General features: G+C 37.6%; 1 protein-coding gene and 1 non-coding gene across 3 annotated transcripts in view; both read right to left on the bottom strand.

The window, feature by feature from the left end:
• The window catches only part of SAR1B (secretion associated Ras related GTPase 1B), a 31,232-nt gene extending 14,870 nt beyond the window's left edge, over positions 1-16,362 (bottom strand). Inside the window, exons 1-4 of one of the 2 annotated variants that reach the window (XM_027097292.1) lie at positions 16,239-16,353; positions 6,527-6,642; positions 5,871-5,946; positions 1,845-1,964 (exon numbers count right to left, since the gene is read on the bottom strand). In XM_027097292.1, coding sequence (XP_026953093.1) covers positions 1,845-1,964; positions 5,871-5,928 — 178 coding nt within the window. In that variant the 5' untranslated portion in view covers positions 5,929-5,946; positions 6,527-6,642; positions 16,239-16,353. Of the gene's footprint in view, positions 1-1,844; positions 1,965-5,870; positions 5,947-6,526; positions 6,643-16,238 lie in introns of both variants that reach the window. The other variant, XM_027097302.1, reaches the window with a different exon arrangement.
• On the bottom strand, positions 246-352 carry LOC113617725 (U6 spliceosomal RNA). Its single transcript, XR_003431734.1, has one exon. It is a non-coding gene; the product is annotated as a U6 spliceosomal RNA (small nuclear RNA).
• Positions 16,363-17,673: the final 1,311 nt, after the last annotated feature.

The raw sequence follows: 17,673 nt of genomic DNA, 5'->3' as shown, positions 1-17,673 counted from the left end.
GCCACAACTAGAGAAAGCCTGCGCGTAGCAACAAAGACCCAACACAGCCAAAAATAAATAAATTAATTAATTAAAAAAAAGTTATTGCTGAGATTTATGTCAGAGTGTTCTGCCTATGTTTTCCTCTAAGAGTTTTATAGTATCCAGCCTTACATTTAGGTCTTTAACCCATTTTGAGTTTATTTTTGTATATAATGTTAGAGAGTATTTTTAGTTTCATTCTTAAAAATATGCAATGCAAAAAAAAAAATATGGAATGCTTCACGAATTTGTGTGTCATTCTTGTGCAGGGGCCATGCTAATCTTCTCTGTATCATTCCAATTTTAGTATATGTGCTGCCGAAGTGAGTACACATGTTTTTTGATTAATTGAAAAATATTAGTTGAAATGAATGTGAGCCACAGGAAGGTTGAGATAGCATCTGTTTTGTGCCACTGCTTTTACTCCTAGTACTTAGAACAATGTCTGCCATAGAACAGGTGCTCAAAAAATATTTGTTAAATAAATTAAAAAGGGCAACATCATAAAATTTTTTAAATGACTTACACCTAATATAAGACCACTGTGTAATCTCTTCCATTTCTATTGCTTTTGCAGATAATTTTGTATACTCAATTTCACCATGATCATTTTTCTTTAACAGTATTGTTCTTGTATCAGAATCTTATTTGTCAAGCCCCACTTTCCTCTCCTAATATAAAAAAAAAGTATCAATTTTACAAAATCTTCCTTTTCCAACTTCACTCACTAACAGCTTTAGAGATAAAATGGTAATTTGTTTTGCTCTATTTTCCTTCTTTGTTCTTTGTATATTTACTGAACTAAATTAACTATCATATTATCTACTTTTTAGTCCAGTTCTCAATTTTATACTCATTATTAAGGCCAACACTCATTATTTCATAATTAATCTATGGATTAACTTATCTTTAAACTCTCTGTGTACTTGATTCATCGTCTTTTCAACAGTAAAAGTAAGTTCACAGGTATTTTAAGATTAGATTTCTGTTTCTAATAATTTTATCACTTTAACATTAACTTTACTTTCTCAAACAGTACCTATTACATAATCTTATATACAGAATGATACGTATTAAGTGATTTATAGAATCATTATTAATGTCTTTCAGGTAGTCTTTCTAAAAGGAAGCACAGTAAATTATTTTTTAATTATTTTAAAACTTTCTAGGGAATTCCCTGGCCGTCCAGTGGTTACAACTCGGTGCTTTCACTGCCATGGGCCCAGGTTCAGTCCCTGGTTGGGGAACTAAGACCCTGCAAGCCGTGGGGTGTGGCCAAAAAGAACACCAAAAAACAAAAACCTTTCTATAAGTGTATCAATACATGCCCTGTTTTTTGGAATGATTCTATGGTCTTTATATTAGAAATAGTTCAGGTTGTTAGGACTGGAAAAATAACTGGTTAACAAGTTGAGAGCTACCAGCAAAGTATAAGACTATAATCTGTCCATTGAATAATGATTAAAATAGTACAGTTCTAAAATTTGAAAGAAATTTAGGTTATGTAACAAGCTAAAGGTGACTATTTATAACCTAAGCAATATGTTGTTGAATATCATATCATAATCCCTGAGGCAATAACTTTTTAATTCCTCTAGCTGGACAATGGTATACTAACTGATACGAAGATATGAGTATTATTTCAAGATCTAAATATACTCCCTAGAGTTGGGTCACTTATTATTTACTATACTATTTTAAGAACAGGTGAAATGACCTGATCATAATTTATCCACCAAAAAAACAAACAAAACCTTTTGGTTAGGGCCTATGAATTGGTACCACTTGATCAAGTAATATATTGTATGGGAGAATATACTTACTGGGGTGTAACGTTGGGACATGTTGTCCAAGTCTATCATCTTTTAGCATGTGTAGCAATGTTGTTTTTCCCGCATTATCCAATCCAAGAAATACCAATTTACCAGTTTTCTTATATAATCCTGCAGAATAAGAGCTATGATTAGTCAAAGTGATATCTGACAGACTACACAAATAAAATGACTTTAAAAAGAAGTATAATATAATATTCACAATTTAGTTATTTAGATACTTTTCCTAATTACCCCAGATTTTTGATAAAGAAACATTAACCTTTTGAACTTTTAATATTTTATAAATTGGCCTGAAAAAGCTTGGATATCTAACCTATTTTTAGTTTTGAAGAGCTATTTTAAATTTATTATGATTTGGGAAGTCAAATCATTATAAAACTAAACTTTGCCCCGATCAATAAATGTGTATGTGACCTAAACTTATCTTGCAATGCCAAAATGCCAATTCCCTTGACAATTTATCTTAAATCCTCTTTTATTTTATTTTAGTTTATCCCTTGATAAATATCTGTGTCCTCTACTAGAGAAACACTCATAAAATACTTGACATCATGTATTTATGAAGCTAGACCAAAAGAAAAATTAAAGAGTATTTTTCCACAGATAAAAATAAATTAACTATTTTTGACAATAAAAATTACAGTGAGTTTTTTTTCAGTAAAAAAGTTTAGTTCACTGTCAAATTTCCCTGAGAATAAGGTTAAACTATTCACATGATTGCATAACACTAAGCAACAACAAAAATATCCAAGCACATAATTTTAAATATATCAGTCAAGCATTGATAGATAAAGGGATAAACAGATAAAGACAGCATTGACCAATTTACAGTAGACTGGCATTTGCTGCAAAGTTCCATATTGAGCTATATGTGTGTGTGTGTGTGTGTGTGTGTGTGTGTTTGTGTGTATTTTAAAGACTTTTCTTAGAGCACTTTTAGGTTTACAACAAAACTGAAAGGAACGTACAGAGATTTCCCATATACCTCTGTCCCCACACATACATATCCTCCCCCAAGAGGATAAAAGTTTAATGACACATATTCAACAGTATACAGAGTATTTTCACCGCCCTAAAAAGTCCTCTGTGCTCTGCCTATACATCCCATCCCACCCAAGGCCCAGCAACCACTGATCTTTTTATTGTCTCCATATTTTTATCTCTTCTAGAATGTCATAGAATGTCATGTAGTTGGAATCACTCAGTATGTAGCCTTTTCAGATTGGCTTCTTTCACTCAGTAATATGCATTTTAGTTTCTTCCATGTATTTTCATGGCTTGATAGTCCGTTTCTTTTTAGTGCTGAATAATATTCCATTGTCTGGCTATACCATAGTTTATCCATTCACCCACTAGAGGACATCTTGGTTGCTTCCAAGTTTTGGCAGTTATGACTAAAGCTGCCTCAAACACCTGTGTACAGGTTTTCGGGTGGGTGTCGGTTTTCAGGTGGATGTAAGTTTTCAACTCTTTTGGGTAAATACCAAGGACCACAATTGCTGGATTGAATGGTAAGAGTATGTTTAGTTTTATAAGAAACCAACAAACTGTCTTCCGAAGTGGCTGTACCATTTTTCATTCCCACCAGCAATGAATGAGAGTTTCTGTTGTTTCACATCCTCACCAGTATTTGGTGTTGTCAGGATCTGGATTTTGGGCATTCTAATAGGTGTGTAGTGGTATTGAAATTTATTTTTCATGTCTTTAATTGTCTAATACCCATGGAATTCCATGAGGACAGGGAATGCAGCAGCAGCTCAAAAAATACTTAATCAATAAATGAAATTTTTAAGACATTAGGCAATTACAGATTCAGGCCATCCATTTTCTAATAAGTTCGTGCCAAAATAACATCTAGTTCTTTACCCACATTTAAGTTTAAGAAGTAAATTATTTAAGTCCTAATCTTTTGATCACATATTGACCAACAATTCCAATCCTAAAGAGAAGATTGTTTTCCATATTTACTTGAGCTGGGATACTACATCTCTCTAATTATAAATCTGACTAATAATGTCCTTAAACATTTCTATTTCTTAAAAGATTTCTATATAGACTGTTTCTAACCAATGCACTCAATCTTACCACCCTTTTAAAAAAAGTATTTAATTTTATTTATTTTTGGCTGCGTTGGGTCTTTGTTGCTGTGTACGGGCTTTCTCTAGTTGTGGCAAGCGGGAGCTACTCTTTGTTGTGGTGCGCGGGCTTCTCATTGCGGTGGCTTCTCGTGTTGTGGAGCATGGGCTCTAGAGCACAGGCTCAGTAGTTGTGGCATGTGGGCTCAGTAGTTGTGGCGCACGGGTTTAGTTGCTCCACGGCATGTGAGATCCTCCCAGACGAGGGATCAAACCCGTGTCCCCTGTATTGGCAGGAAGATTCCTATCCACTGTGCCACCAGGGAAGTCCCTACCACCCTAACTTTTAAATAGTAAAAGTGTACAGGATAATATACTAAAAGGGAACAACTGCATTTAATCTTTAAACTGAGTTGGACTAAATTCTTATTTTGTGGTAGGCACTGTTAAGCACCTGCAAACATTTCACTTAATGCTCAACTCTGTGAAGTAGCATTATTATCCTCTTTTTTACAGAGGGGAAATGAAGACTCAGAGTTAACTTGCTCAAATGCCGAAGTCAGATCTGAGATTTGAACCTATGTTTGATCCCAAAGCTTTGGTTCATTTTCATTTCTCTATACTGCTTCCTAAAGTTAGCACTATTAACCTTCTTGTTCCTGATTGTGATGCAATCTATTTTGCCTTTTCAACATAATTCAGCATAGATTCATTGTTCTATAAACTGAGATATAGATTCCAACATGTTATAACCCAAAGCCCCAGCAAAATAAAGTTTAAAAGCCTCTATTTCTGACCCAGTTCTTGCAAATATGGGACAAAATATTTCAGTCTGATAAAAAGATTTAAGAATTCTCTTGGAGGTAGTATAGAGAGATCTGACATTTGACCTGTAGTAGAGCAACAGTATAAAATAATGTGAGGAATTATATTTTTAAAAAGAAAAAAAAACCACTCTGGGTTTTTAAAAATTTACAACTAAGGTTCAACTAAGAAATAAAAATACAGTGACAAAATTTGATCTTACATTTTTATCCTTTCAATATATAGTAGTCAAACAAAATTTATATTTCCCAATCAAAATTTATTTCCTCAGTCAAGATTATGTTTGTGGAGAAAGAAATATTTATATAGGAGATATCATTCCATAAGTATGGTTGTAGCCAGTTTAGAACTATGTTGACCACTCTGTAATTACATGAAATGCTTCTCTTTCTGCCAGTTTACAAGATGATGGTTATAAGGAGACTAAACTTAGGACAAAATTTGAAAATAGGAGACTAGAAATATTTTCATTAATTATTACAATAATAAAATTGTGTATATCCCAACATAAAAGTTAATCAAAAGCCTGGTTCAGGGGGAAAAAAAAAGCCTGTTTCACCGAAAAATGTGACAAGTCAAGGGTGTCAATAAAAGAATGGGAAGCAAAGATTATTCCTATCTTTAAAATCTATAAAGAGAGGAAAATCACTAGTCAGAATTGCTGGGTAAACAAGACTCATTTAGTAGGTTATAAAATGCCATTTATAATATATGAGGTACTTTATGGAACATGCATTTTTATAATAATAATAAAAAAAGAAACAATGCATTGGATTCCGGTGAGGATTACATGAGGTAAAGCATGTAAAACTCTTGTGCAAACTGGCTAATAAATGGTAGCTATTCCTGTTAATAATATGCTTATCAACAACCTTAAAAGATAGGAATTATTATTATTTTACAGATAAGGAAATTAAGGCTAAAGTGGAGAAAAGAGTTTGTCTAAGATTACTTTGCAACAGGTATAATGAGTAATTGAACATGTTTGTATGATTCCAGAGCCCATATTTGTAATTACTGGGTTACATACAAAGAGGCTCTGTACAGATAAAAGACACTTTTATATAAGTAGGATTAAATGGGATAACAAAAGAGAACAAAGGGCCAACATTACCTAAAAACTGTAGCACACTGCTGAAACCACTGTAAATCCAGTCAAATATGAAGGACATAGCCAAATCTTATAGGGTCTGGAAAAAAAAGTGTTTTGAATTTAGTAGTCAACATTAAACACCAACAACATTAAACATCAACTGTGAGTAAATAATCCTACAACCTTACTACAAAGAATTAAACACTCTTTTCCATGCCAGTCTAACCTGATCTATACTGATGAATAAAAAACAAAATGTCATTAAAATACCAAGTAGAGACCATTCTTTGCCCCTCAAAGTAGCAAACATGAAAAAATTATAACAGTCAAGACTAGAAAAAATGTGGTAAAAGAAGCATTATTAGTGGCAGTATAAATTGGTACAAATCTTTTTCAAAACCAATTTGACAATAATGTATCTGTTGATACCATTTGACCCAAGAATTCTACTTTTAGAAATTGTCCTAAATATGGAAAAGCTTATGTATAAAGATGTTCATCAAAGTGTTCCATAAGAAAATTTTTAGAAATAATCTATGTTCAATAGTAAATTAAATATAGTATCTATGGCATATGAAATATTTACCAAAACCTTGGAGTGGGGGATGGGAGAGAAGGGAGAAAAGAGGAAAAGAAAGGAAATTGATCATGAAATAAGTTTCCGAGTCTGATTTTACCTATGTGGAGTAAAAACCCTTTTTCTTTTTCTTTTGTTCTTTTGTAGCAGTTGGTACCAGACAGTAAATTTCTGGGTTTGTTATCTTTCTGCATTTTTCAAATTTTAATCATGTTACTAAATGTAAAAAAAAAAAAAAAAAAAAAGATTAAATCACAGTAGAAAATACAGAGCATAGTTCAATTCAGCATTTACTTGACATGTACTTGATAAACTAATATAGCTAATATGGAAAATAAGAGAAAAAAAGCCTCTTTAGAAAAAAAAATCACTTATACAAAAATATGCTTTCAGATCAACAAAGTTCATTTTCTAGAGCTGAACAAAAAAACCCAGGCCCCAAACTTGGGCCAAGTCCAAAAAGTTTGAAGGGTTGTGCTATCTTTGATATTCTTCAGACTAAGTATGACACACAACACTGCTTTCTATAACTGCCTCTCCCTCCAGTGGGCTGCCAAGCTGGACACAGATGGGCCCACCAAACTCAATATTCTTAGAGGGTAAGATGTTGAGAGCACATCACCTTGAGAGTCAGAAACAGAGAAAAGAGACAGCCTACCTCCAGTCTGTACAAGGCCTAGCAGTGTTTACTAGGAAATCCCCTGGATCCTGGCAATAGATTCTCCCCTCTTCTATTAACTTCTTACTTGAATTAGCGTAAGCAGAATTTTGTTCTTGCAATCAGTTGATTCCTGATTAAGACAGAGTGACTGGCAAACTATGAATAGTTTCATTTGTCAGTGTCACAAGAATGAGAACTACAACAGCAACATAAATATATAAGAATCTATTATCTTAGAAGTTCTCATTTTACTCAAGTTGAAAATTACACCTCCTACTATTATCATTTTAGGTCATATAGAAATTGAAACTTAAAGTCAGAGAAAATATATACAGGTGGCTTGTCTTTTCTGAAGATTCTGAGGTATATGCTTTTCAAAGGGAATCATAATAATTTTCACCGTAGAGAACCAAATAAAGCAGGGGTGTGTTGAGATATTTAATTTAATTTAATATATATTTACCTAGTTCATATTACATCCAAAGTCCAGAGCTAGACATCATGGGGAATACAAATATTGATGACAAACATGGCTCTTTCTCTCAAAAAGATTATACAGTGATAAATTAGCTACACAAATGCAATTAAACTGAAAAATGCTAAAACTGAATAGGATATTATCTAAAATGGTAACAACCCACCCTATAGAGTTTCAAGACTCATTCAAACACAAGGGGAAAAAAATGCCCATACTCTAAGTCCTAAGCTACTAGGGGAGTAATGATCATAAGAGCATAAAAACAAAATAATAAAAATAAATAACAGAGATATGAGGTATTTATGTGCATACCAACAGAAAGAGGTATGGTATGCTCACAAATGCACTTTATATTTTGTATGAAAAAAGAGAAAACCAGTCCTGCTTGTCTCTACATCCGAAGTCCTATTTCCATAGTTCTATGGTGACACCAGGGTACAGCTAAGGAAAGGTTTCTTAGATGGTGTTTAGCCTGAATGGGTACAGCAAAAAGTCGGGAATTGTTAGATAATATGACTGGGGTTAGGGGACCGCAAACTGAGAGTGAAAAATCAACTGGTGCTAATTAGTGATGCAGAAGCCAGATTGATAAACAAATCTGAGACTAAATTTAGACATTAGGTCTTCATGCCTGCTACTTTTAATATATGAACATAAGAAACGATGCTGAATCCGCCTTTCAACTTAATAAAACAAAGCAAAACAAACAAAAAATATCAGCTACCATTTATTGAACCTCTACAAGCATTATGGTCTAGAGGTTAAGAGCAGGAGCTCTGGTGCTAGGACTTTACTATCTACTTTAGGTAAGTTACTTCACTTTCCTCATCTGTAAAATGGGGATAACAATATTACCTGAGATGGTTATTGTGAAGATTAATTACTACACGCAAAGCATTTAGTATTTCGCATGGAGGAAGCATTTAATTTTAGCTGCTGTTATTATTATTTCTTCTACTACATGGCCCACAGTACTAGACACTTTACAGATATCACCACTAAATACCCCAACAACCTTTCAGAGTACATATATTATTGTTCGCATTTTACAGAAGAAGCTGAAGTTACAGTAAGTAAAACTCAACTATTAATGATAGGCACAGCTAAGTTTCAAACATGAGTCGAACTTCCACGTCCATCCCCTTTCCCTTACATTGCATTGGCTCTCTAAAGCTTTATAATAATAGTTTTAAAGGTTTAAATTTATTTAAGTCATTACATACCATTTTTTAATAACTCCAGCTCATGACTCTGACATGTAATTCCTTCCTCTCCCTCACATCCAACGCCCAGTCATTCCTTAGTTCTATCAATTTCTGCACTGAAGTCTCAAGCTTTCTTTGATGCTCACAGGAGCCACCTAGTCAAAAGCCTTATTGTCACTTTCCAAAACTACCATCTTAACATCAAAATGTGTTTCTACCCATCTGTACATGCCCTCCAGAGTAGCTTCCCCAAAATGTCATCTTGGACTTGTCGCATAGTCAGGGTGACTATAACTCCCAGTTTGCTGGGGATAGTCTCAGCAAAGTTATTTCAGTGTAATTATTAACAGTGCTTCCTCTCACTCTCAAAAGGGTCCTGATTTAGGTTAAATTATATGGCCACTCTATGCTTGTGGATGGAGAGTCACTGGAGGTTTGTGAGCTGAGAAATGATACATTCAAACTCCTAGGCCAGTATTCCACATTCCACTCTTAGCTACCTTTCCAAGTTTAATACATATTACTTCCCTACTTGTAGCTTTCCCCAGACCAAAGTAAACTGCTTGCCATTCACCACTGGCGACCTGGACTTTTACTACCTTAAAACCTCTGCTCATTATCCTTCCCAGCATCAGAATGTTCTCCCACTATCTCTGCTAAAGTCTCCTTGCCTCCAGCACCAGCCAAATGCTATGAAAGAAATTAATTCTCACTTGAGGGACAGATATAGATGGAAGAACCAAAAGAACCCAGGAAGGGTAAAAGAACTAGAAGAGAGAGGCAAGGAAAGAAGTTAGCCACATTAAATGCAGAGATGTCACAGCTAGCTTTGGTGACAAGGAGACAACAGTTGACAGCATGAGTAGCCTGCAGTGGAGTGGTAGGTAGTACAGGAGAGCCTATGGCCGGTACTTAAAGCACAGCAGAGCTGTGTGACCTTGAACAAGTTAAAATCTCTCAGGGTGTTTTAAGAGCAAATGAGATACAATGTACAAAGTAAGTATCAATATTGAAAACCTGGCTTCTGTCATTATTGAGAAGAGAATGGGACAGGAGGTTAACAGGTGGAGGCAGTGAGGAAATTCTTCTTTCATTCTTTTTCTTTCTTTTTTTTTTTTTTTTGTGGTACGCGGGCCTCTCACTGTTGTGGCCTCTCCCGTTGCGGAGCACAGGCTCCGGACGCGCAGGCTGAGCGGCCATGGCTCACGGGCCCAGCCGCTCTGCGGCATGTGGGATCTTCCCGGACCGGGGCACGAACCCGTGTCCCCTGCATCGGCAGGCGGACTCTCAACCACTGCGCCACCAGGGAAGTCCTAGGAAATTCTTCTTTCAAAAAGTTTGAAGTGGGATGAGGGAAATGAGGTTTTCTTCTTAAGGAAGGGTGAGGCTTGAGAATGTTGATAAATTGAAAGGAAGGAGCTAGTGGCAAGGAAGAGGTTAAAGATGAGAAAGAGAAGGAATTAACCAAAAGGGTCAAAGTCTCAAGAGGAGCCTGGGCAGAGAGCACACTCTTTCTCTAAGATGAGAAGGAAGGAAGGCCAGGAAAGATGAAGAAGGGGTGTAACTACTGAGCCCGCGCGCCTGGATCCCGTGCTCCGCAACAAGAGAAGCCACCGCAATGAGAAGCCTGCACACCGCAACAAAGAGTAGCCCCCGCTCGCCGCAACTAGAGAAAGCCTGCACAGCAACGAAGACCCAACACAGCCAAAATTAAATTAAATTAAAAAAAAAAAAAGAATAGCTACTGTGGGGAGAAGATCGAATTAAAAGATTGCTAAAAAGAGCCAGGGACTTCCCTGGTGGCACAGTGGTTAAGAATCCGCCTGCCAATGCAGGAGACGCGGGTTCGAGCCCTGGTCTGGGAAGATCCCACATGCCGCGGAGCAACTAAGCCCGTGCGCCACAGCTACTGAGCCTGCGCTCTAGAGCCCATGAGCCACAACTACTGAGCCCGCGCACCACGACTACTGAAGCCCGCGCACCTAGAGCCCATGCTCCACAACAAGAGAAGCCACCACCATGAGAAGCCTGCGCACCACAACGAGAGAAAGCCCTCACGCAGCAACAAAGACCCAATGCAGCCAAAAATAAATAAATAAAAAATTAATTTAAAAAATAAAAATAAAAAGAGCCAGTTGCTAGGGTTGAAAAACATCACAGCAGTACCAATCTGTACTGATTTCTATCCCTCACCCCCCCACCCCAAGCAATGCTCAGCCTTAGAGAACAAGGAGCGAATGGGGTTTAGGGACTTCCAGAACAGCAAATGAAAAAAAGATAGGGGAGCAGGAATTTGACAGTACTAGCAACAGAGACTGAAGTAATCTGATGAGAAGTTCAGTCTGAGTGGATAAGGTATAAACACAAATAGAGCATGGAATGGGGTGGGGATCAAAGGCAGGCTCCTCACAGAATAGAAATGGAAGAATAGGGGAAGAGTCTAGCTAAATAGCAGGTGTAGATGTAGTAAAAGGGTGCGAGAAGTGAAAGGTGGGTCAGAATTGTGCCTGCACAGTGGAGGAAAATGTGGGGTTCAGAATTCAAGAAAGGATTGGGTCTGGGTGGTGGCCAGCTCCAAGGCCTGGCTCTGGCATGGGCAGCTGAAGAGAATTAGGGGTGAAGGATTCGGGAAGCTGGGCTATTCCACACTGACAGGCAGTGGAATCACCTAGAAGATTGGAGGGTAGCGTTTTAGAAAGCAAGACTGTGAATCAAGTGGCAAAATCCTTACTGAAGATGACTGTTGGTAGGTGAGAGCCACGAGGACTCAGGGAGGGTAGAGTGGGTAAGCCATGCAGGTAAATGGATTTTTTTGCATAAGGATGGTACCAATTTGCTTTTGTATAATTTGTCCCAAGATAACAAATTTAATAACATATATGGGGAAACTCTTCTTTAGAAATTAATGAGATATTTACATTTCTATAAAGTCACGGTTTCTGAGATCCTTAAACAGAAACTCCTTAAGCTAGGAGTAATTAGTCATTTTAAAGTAGAGGGAGTGAAGTAAGTCAGAAAGAGAAAAACAAATACTGTACGCTAACACATATACATGGAATCTAAAAAAATTTTTTTAAAAAGTTCTGATGAACCTAGGGGCAGGACAGGGATAAAGAGGCCAACATAGAGAATGGACTTGAGGACGGTGAGGGGGTCAGGGTAAGCTGGGACAAAGAGAGAGAGTGGTATGGACATAGATACACTACCAAATGTAAAACCCATAGCTAGTGGGAAGCAGCTGCATAGCACAGGGAGATCAGCTTGGTGCTTTGTGTCCACCTTGAGGGGTGGGATAGGGAGGGTGGGAGGGAGATGCAAGAGGGAGGAGATATGGGGATATATGTATATGTATAGCTGATTCACTTTGTTATACAGCAGAGACTAACACACCATTGCAAAGCAATTATACTCCAATAAAGATGTTAAAAACAATAAAGTAGAGGTAAAAATGCCAACTAAGAATAAAAGTTACTTAGCCACAAACAGATACCTGAGCCCTGAGAACAGGTTACACAACACCATGAACACACTATTAAGACATGTGAAAAGCAAAGGTCAAGAACAAGGAAACATATACACGTCAGCAGATTTATTTATTGCATGAACACCAAAAAGGAAAAGTTGCTAAGCAGATTAGAAAAGTGATCTACTCAAGTAACATGAAAATCAGTGCAAAGGGTGTAATGGAACAGAAATTCTCAGATTACAAATAACTTCTGAAAGCCTTGCCCCATTAAACTCATAAGGACAACTCCATTTTTATGAAATGTCCAGAATAGGCAAGTCTTTAGAGTAAATAGATTAGTGGTTGTCAGATTGGGGGGAAGGTGAAATGGGGAGTGGCTGCTAATAAGTACTGGGTTTCTTTTGGGGGTAATGAAAATGTTCTGGAGTTACTGGTTATGGTTGCACAACATGATGAACTAAAAAACCACTGAATTGTACACTTATAAAGGTAAGAAGTGTATGTACAAGTACCCTTTATGGTATGCATTCTCTCTCAATAAAGTTATTATTAAAAAATAAAGAAAATTATATGTTGAAAATTTACATTTTAATATTTATAACTAATATATTAATATTTATAACTAATATTTATAACTAATAATATTTATAACTAATATAAGTAATTTAGCAAAATCATTTAGGTATGAACTTTTTTTTTTTTTTTGCGGTACACGGGCCTCTCACTGCTGTGGCCTCTCCCGTTGCGGAGCACAGGCTCCGGACGCACAGGCTCAGCAGCCATGGCTCACAGGCCCAGCCGCTCAGCGGCATGTGGGATCCCCCCGGACCGGGGCACGAACCTGTCTCTCCTGCATTGGCAGGCAGACTCTCAACCACTGCACCACCAGGGAAGCCCTAGTTATGAACTTTTTAAAAATATACGTAAGGGAAAAAAATACACATAAGATGACAAGATATAAATACTCCAAAAAGTAGTGCTGGTAGAAAATAAAAAATATTCTAAGGAGGTAAATCCTATCCAGAATAGAATTCTAGAATCAATACATTAATAACTTTGGGAAGCAAAGCATGGTAGAGCTGTGATAAAATGGATGGAGTGCCTGTCCTAGAATTTAAAAAATCTAAACTGAATGTGCATCTTTTTTTTTTTTTGGCCACACCATGCAGCAAGGGGAACTTCCCCCACCAGGGATGGAACCTGTGACCCCTGCAGTGGAAGCTCGGAGCCTTAATCCCTGGACCACCAGGTAAGTCCTGAATGTGCATCTTTCGAAATACCATAATTTCATTCTGGGAAACCCAATCTTTCTGAGTGCCAGTTTGCTTCTCCATATAAGGGAAATACCACCTGCCTCACAGAATGTTAAGAATGATTAACTATGATAATGTACATGAAAACACTTTGAATACTACCCCATATAAGTGGTATTAATTCTTTCAAACTAAGTTGATTAAAATTCAAATCACAAAACTTTAAATGCCAGTTTTCAAGTTAACTTCAATATTAACAACTATTAATACGAAAAAGTTTTTTTCATAATGTTCTGATTTTACTTTAAATATTAATAGCACCATCACTGTCACCAGAAAAGGCATTAGAAGAGTTTCCTTCAAATCCAGGTAAGGAAATTTCACTAGGAGAGATTAATCGCAATTTTCTACACAATTTTGTCAGGCTTATGATTAAAATATGTACAAATTCCATAAGATTAGTATACTATCTGTAAACTAATTTAGGAACTATACATACCCCTCTCTCAGATTCAAACAGTACTAGAAATACAAAGGCCAAACTCTGCTTGACCATGTTTTGTAGAATTTCAGCAAGGCCCTATGCCTTTCAGTCGTCCCTTGGTGTCCTAGAGGATTGGTTCCAGGCCCCTACACCCCATCCTCAAGTCCCTTATATAAAATGTCATAGTATTTACATATAATCCACGCACATCCTCTAGTATACTTTAAACGATCTCTCAATTACTTATAATATCTAATACAATGTAAATAATAAGCAAATAGTTGTAAATACAATGTAAATGCCATGTAAATAGTCGCCAGCACTTGGCCAATTCAAGTTTTGCTTTCTCAAACTTTCTGGAATTTTTTCCCCCAAATATTTTCCACCCATGGTTGAATCCTTAGAGTGGAACCCATGGATATGGAGGGCCAACTCTGCTAAAAGTATGGACAGTGACAATGTTGAATGTTTTAAGACAATGTTACTTTATAAATACTCACCCCTAAAATTGTTAGATTTTCTTTTTACAAACTTTATGGAAATGGTGATGCAAATAAAAAAACTCTAGAAAACATTTTAGGATTGAATGTATAGCAATTATAATAATGGAACTAAAAACTAAACCTTTTAGTTCGTGTAATGAACAAAAAGTACATAATCAATTTTCCTTTAAGGGAAAGTGATGCTCGATTGAAATAAGGTTAAATCTATGACAAATATAAATAGGATTTTTTAAGAGGAAAGGAAAAAAACCTCTGTATTAAAAAAGTTGCGCACCTAAGTACTGAACTTGGCTATAATGAATTAAGAAAAAAGAAAACTGACCTAAGCAATGACAAATTTAATCATTAAAATACTTTTGACTCAAATTGTTCTAAAAGCTATATACAAGGAAGAGAAACTTTTCAATACCATGATTTGAAAATTATTTGCTTAGTAATGTTTTGCAGAAAAATAATTTAAATGAGTTTCAGCCAAGTGTACTTAAAGAAGAGGGTGGAGAAATAATGAATCATTACTACAGAATTCTGATTTATAAGCTTCAAATGACGTGGCAGTGATTTTCATTTCTGATAGCCTACTCTTCGGTCTCAATTCTTGCTTGAAGTGCAAGGCAAAGGAAGGTTAAAATGTACCCTATTCAAACTGCTAATCTGCATAATTAATGACAATGCTTCTTTAATATTTCTAAAATGAAGGCAACACCTTCCTCTTCTGCAAACTCAGAAAACACCAATGAATTATCCTAAAGTTTTTAAAGTTCAAAATATTTTGGTGACGAACGCAAGCCCACTAAAACAACGTTTGATATACACATTGCTTTGAAATATCAGCACCACTAATTATTGATAAAATGTAAACCTTCCTGTATTCCTCATGTGTAAAATAGAGATGATACTATTACTTCCTCATTGGATTGCTGTGTGCATAGCTAGCGCCTTACACATAGTAGAAAACAAATGTTCTTTTCCTTCTTTCATTTGCTTCATTTAGACTTACTCTAATTCGTATTCTAACACTGAACACAGGACATTCTTCAGCGTGAGACACAGTGGTAGTATAGATCTTGATATATCAAGAAAAACGTGCAACTAATATTAGGTTTAGTTTTTCAAATTAAAAGGATTTCTTCACCTCATTTTGCCCCATGTACCTAACACCTTAAATTCCTGACGCGTTTGGTTTTTTTGGTCATCAATGTTAGAGTTTTCGCTGTTGTCAAAATCAATTTCTATCTTGTTAGAAACTCGTGAAATAATCCCTAAATCATTGCAGTTTTCCCCCAACAGTTTATCTTTTTCCCAGTCAGCTGGGACTTGGGCTATGGGAAGACGTTACCCACTAGTGGGAAAGGAAGTTCGATTTGTTCCCGCACTAAGTGGGAGAGCTGAGAACAACACGCCGCGTCACAGCCTCTTGAGCTGTCAATGATCCCGCCGCCTTCACCTTACTCGGTGAGGAAACTGAGGCCGAGGGGAAGGAAGGGCTTGCCTGCAGTTCAGAGTCATCTCGTTCATTCCTGAAATAACACACCGTTTGACAGCAGCGGTGTCCTATCCGGATGACCGTCAGAGAGGCCCCGCGAAGCACGAAAGGAGCTCGTCCTCTTTCCCGCCGCCAGATTCCAGGGCAGAAAACAGGAGCCCCTTCCTCGCCCGGCTACAGGCAGGGGCATTGGGTGGGCCCAGGCGCGAAAGGCGCTCCTTCCCCGGGGTCCACAGCTGCCGCCCGCCGGTTCTCCGGGGAGGAGAGGCCGCCACTTACCTGCGATTGGAGAGAACACAATTCCTTGCTTGGCGTCCACCCTACTCACTCCGACACCGAACTGCAAAGCGCGATGGCTGCCGCGGCCCTAGTCTGCGCTAGCTCCTTCCGGGCCGGTGGGTGCTTCTCTCCCGAAGGTTCGCAGGACAGCAGCGCCGTGCGCCTCTAGTTCCGCCTCCTGGCGGTTCCGCGGCCAGTCCCACTGCTGAATGCTCCCAGAACTGGGGCCTGCTCCCCATACACGCCGGAAGGGGCTGCACGGGCTGCGGGCCTAGGCAGAGAAGGTAACACCGGTTCCTAGCTTGGGGAGATTATACGTGACATGCTTTTCTGAAAAAATACATTTTCACAGTGCACCTGTTACTTGAGTTCAACAAGTAATTTACTATGTAAATGTAACTATGTAACTATGTAACTATGAGCTTTAAACAAGACTGTCTTGACCCCGGCCGTTCTTTGCTCATGGATGTTACTTTTCTTAAATATATTCAAATGGGAATACTTGAGTGCCTTGAATGAAAGTGTGATTATAGCACTTCCAAGATTGCTCTTAAGCCTAGGATTCTAGGTGATGCGGACAGAACAAGGAGGTGTTTGGGGACTGAAGCAGAGTTACTTGATAGATTCCCAACAAAGCCTGTAACTGGCTCAGCTGGATCTCCCCCTCTTTCGTTCCAGCCTCAGGAAATGCCTTACTCCATTGGTCCTCCCTTTGCACTTGTCATTCTTTCTGCCAGAACTGCTTCTCCAGATCTCTCCTCTCCACCCAGCTAACTCCTACACACTCTTCAAGTCTCAGCACAGATAGCTCTCTCATCAAAGCCTCCCTCTCAGACTTGGTTAAGCCCTCTATTTCAGGTTTCCCCAGCAACTGTACAATTTACCTTATCATTGAAGTTATCTTGCTTATAATTTTACAATTAAATATGTATGATTATTTATCTATAGCCTCCCCCAACAGGCATTCTAGAAACTTCCTTAGGTCAAGAACCATATCTGCCTTTCCTCTCTTGAACCCGTTTTCAGTGCTTGGCATACAATAGGTGCTTAATACATATGAGCTAGTGATTCATTCGTAATATGAAGGACTCCTAGGTACATTTTTGTCCTCAAGGGGTTAAAGAATTTCCCTGGAGTCCATTGGTCTAGGTGGAGGAGCCTGCTGTTCCAGTCTGGGTTCACCTCTATTCTCCTTTCCACTCACCTAGTCTTAAATTCAGTTTGGTTTAATAAATACTTTTAAGTAGCTTGAGGCCCTTCACCAGGCTCCTCAAGATTACTCCACAGCTCTTTTCCTGGATTGCCTTTCTTTCCTGATATCCCTGGCATTTTAGTGACCCTTTAGATAGAAATCTAAATTATGGTTCCTGCTGACTTCAGCAACAGATTGTAAATTGACTAGGAATGGGGGAATGACAATAAGCAAGACAGTCTC

Source organism: Aethalodelphis obliquidens, unplaced genomic scaffold (genome assembly GCF_003676395.1).
Source record: "Aethalodelphis obliquidens isolate GAN/ISIS:26980383/991018 unplaced genomic scaffold, ASM367639v1 scaffold4, whole genome shotgun sequence".
In the NCBI taxonomy this organism is placed as follows: domain Eukaryota; kingdom Metazoa; phylum Chordata; class Mammalia; order Artiodactyla; family Delphinidae; genus Aethalodelphis; species Aethalodelphis obliquidens.
This window is presented reverse-complemented; position numbering and strand designations above follow the sequence as displayed.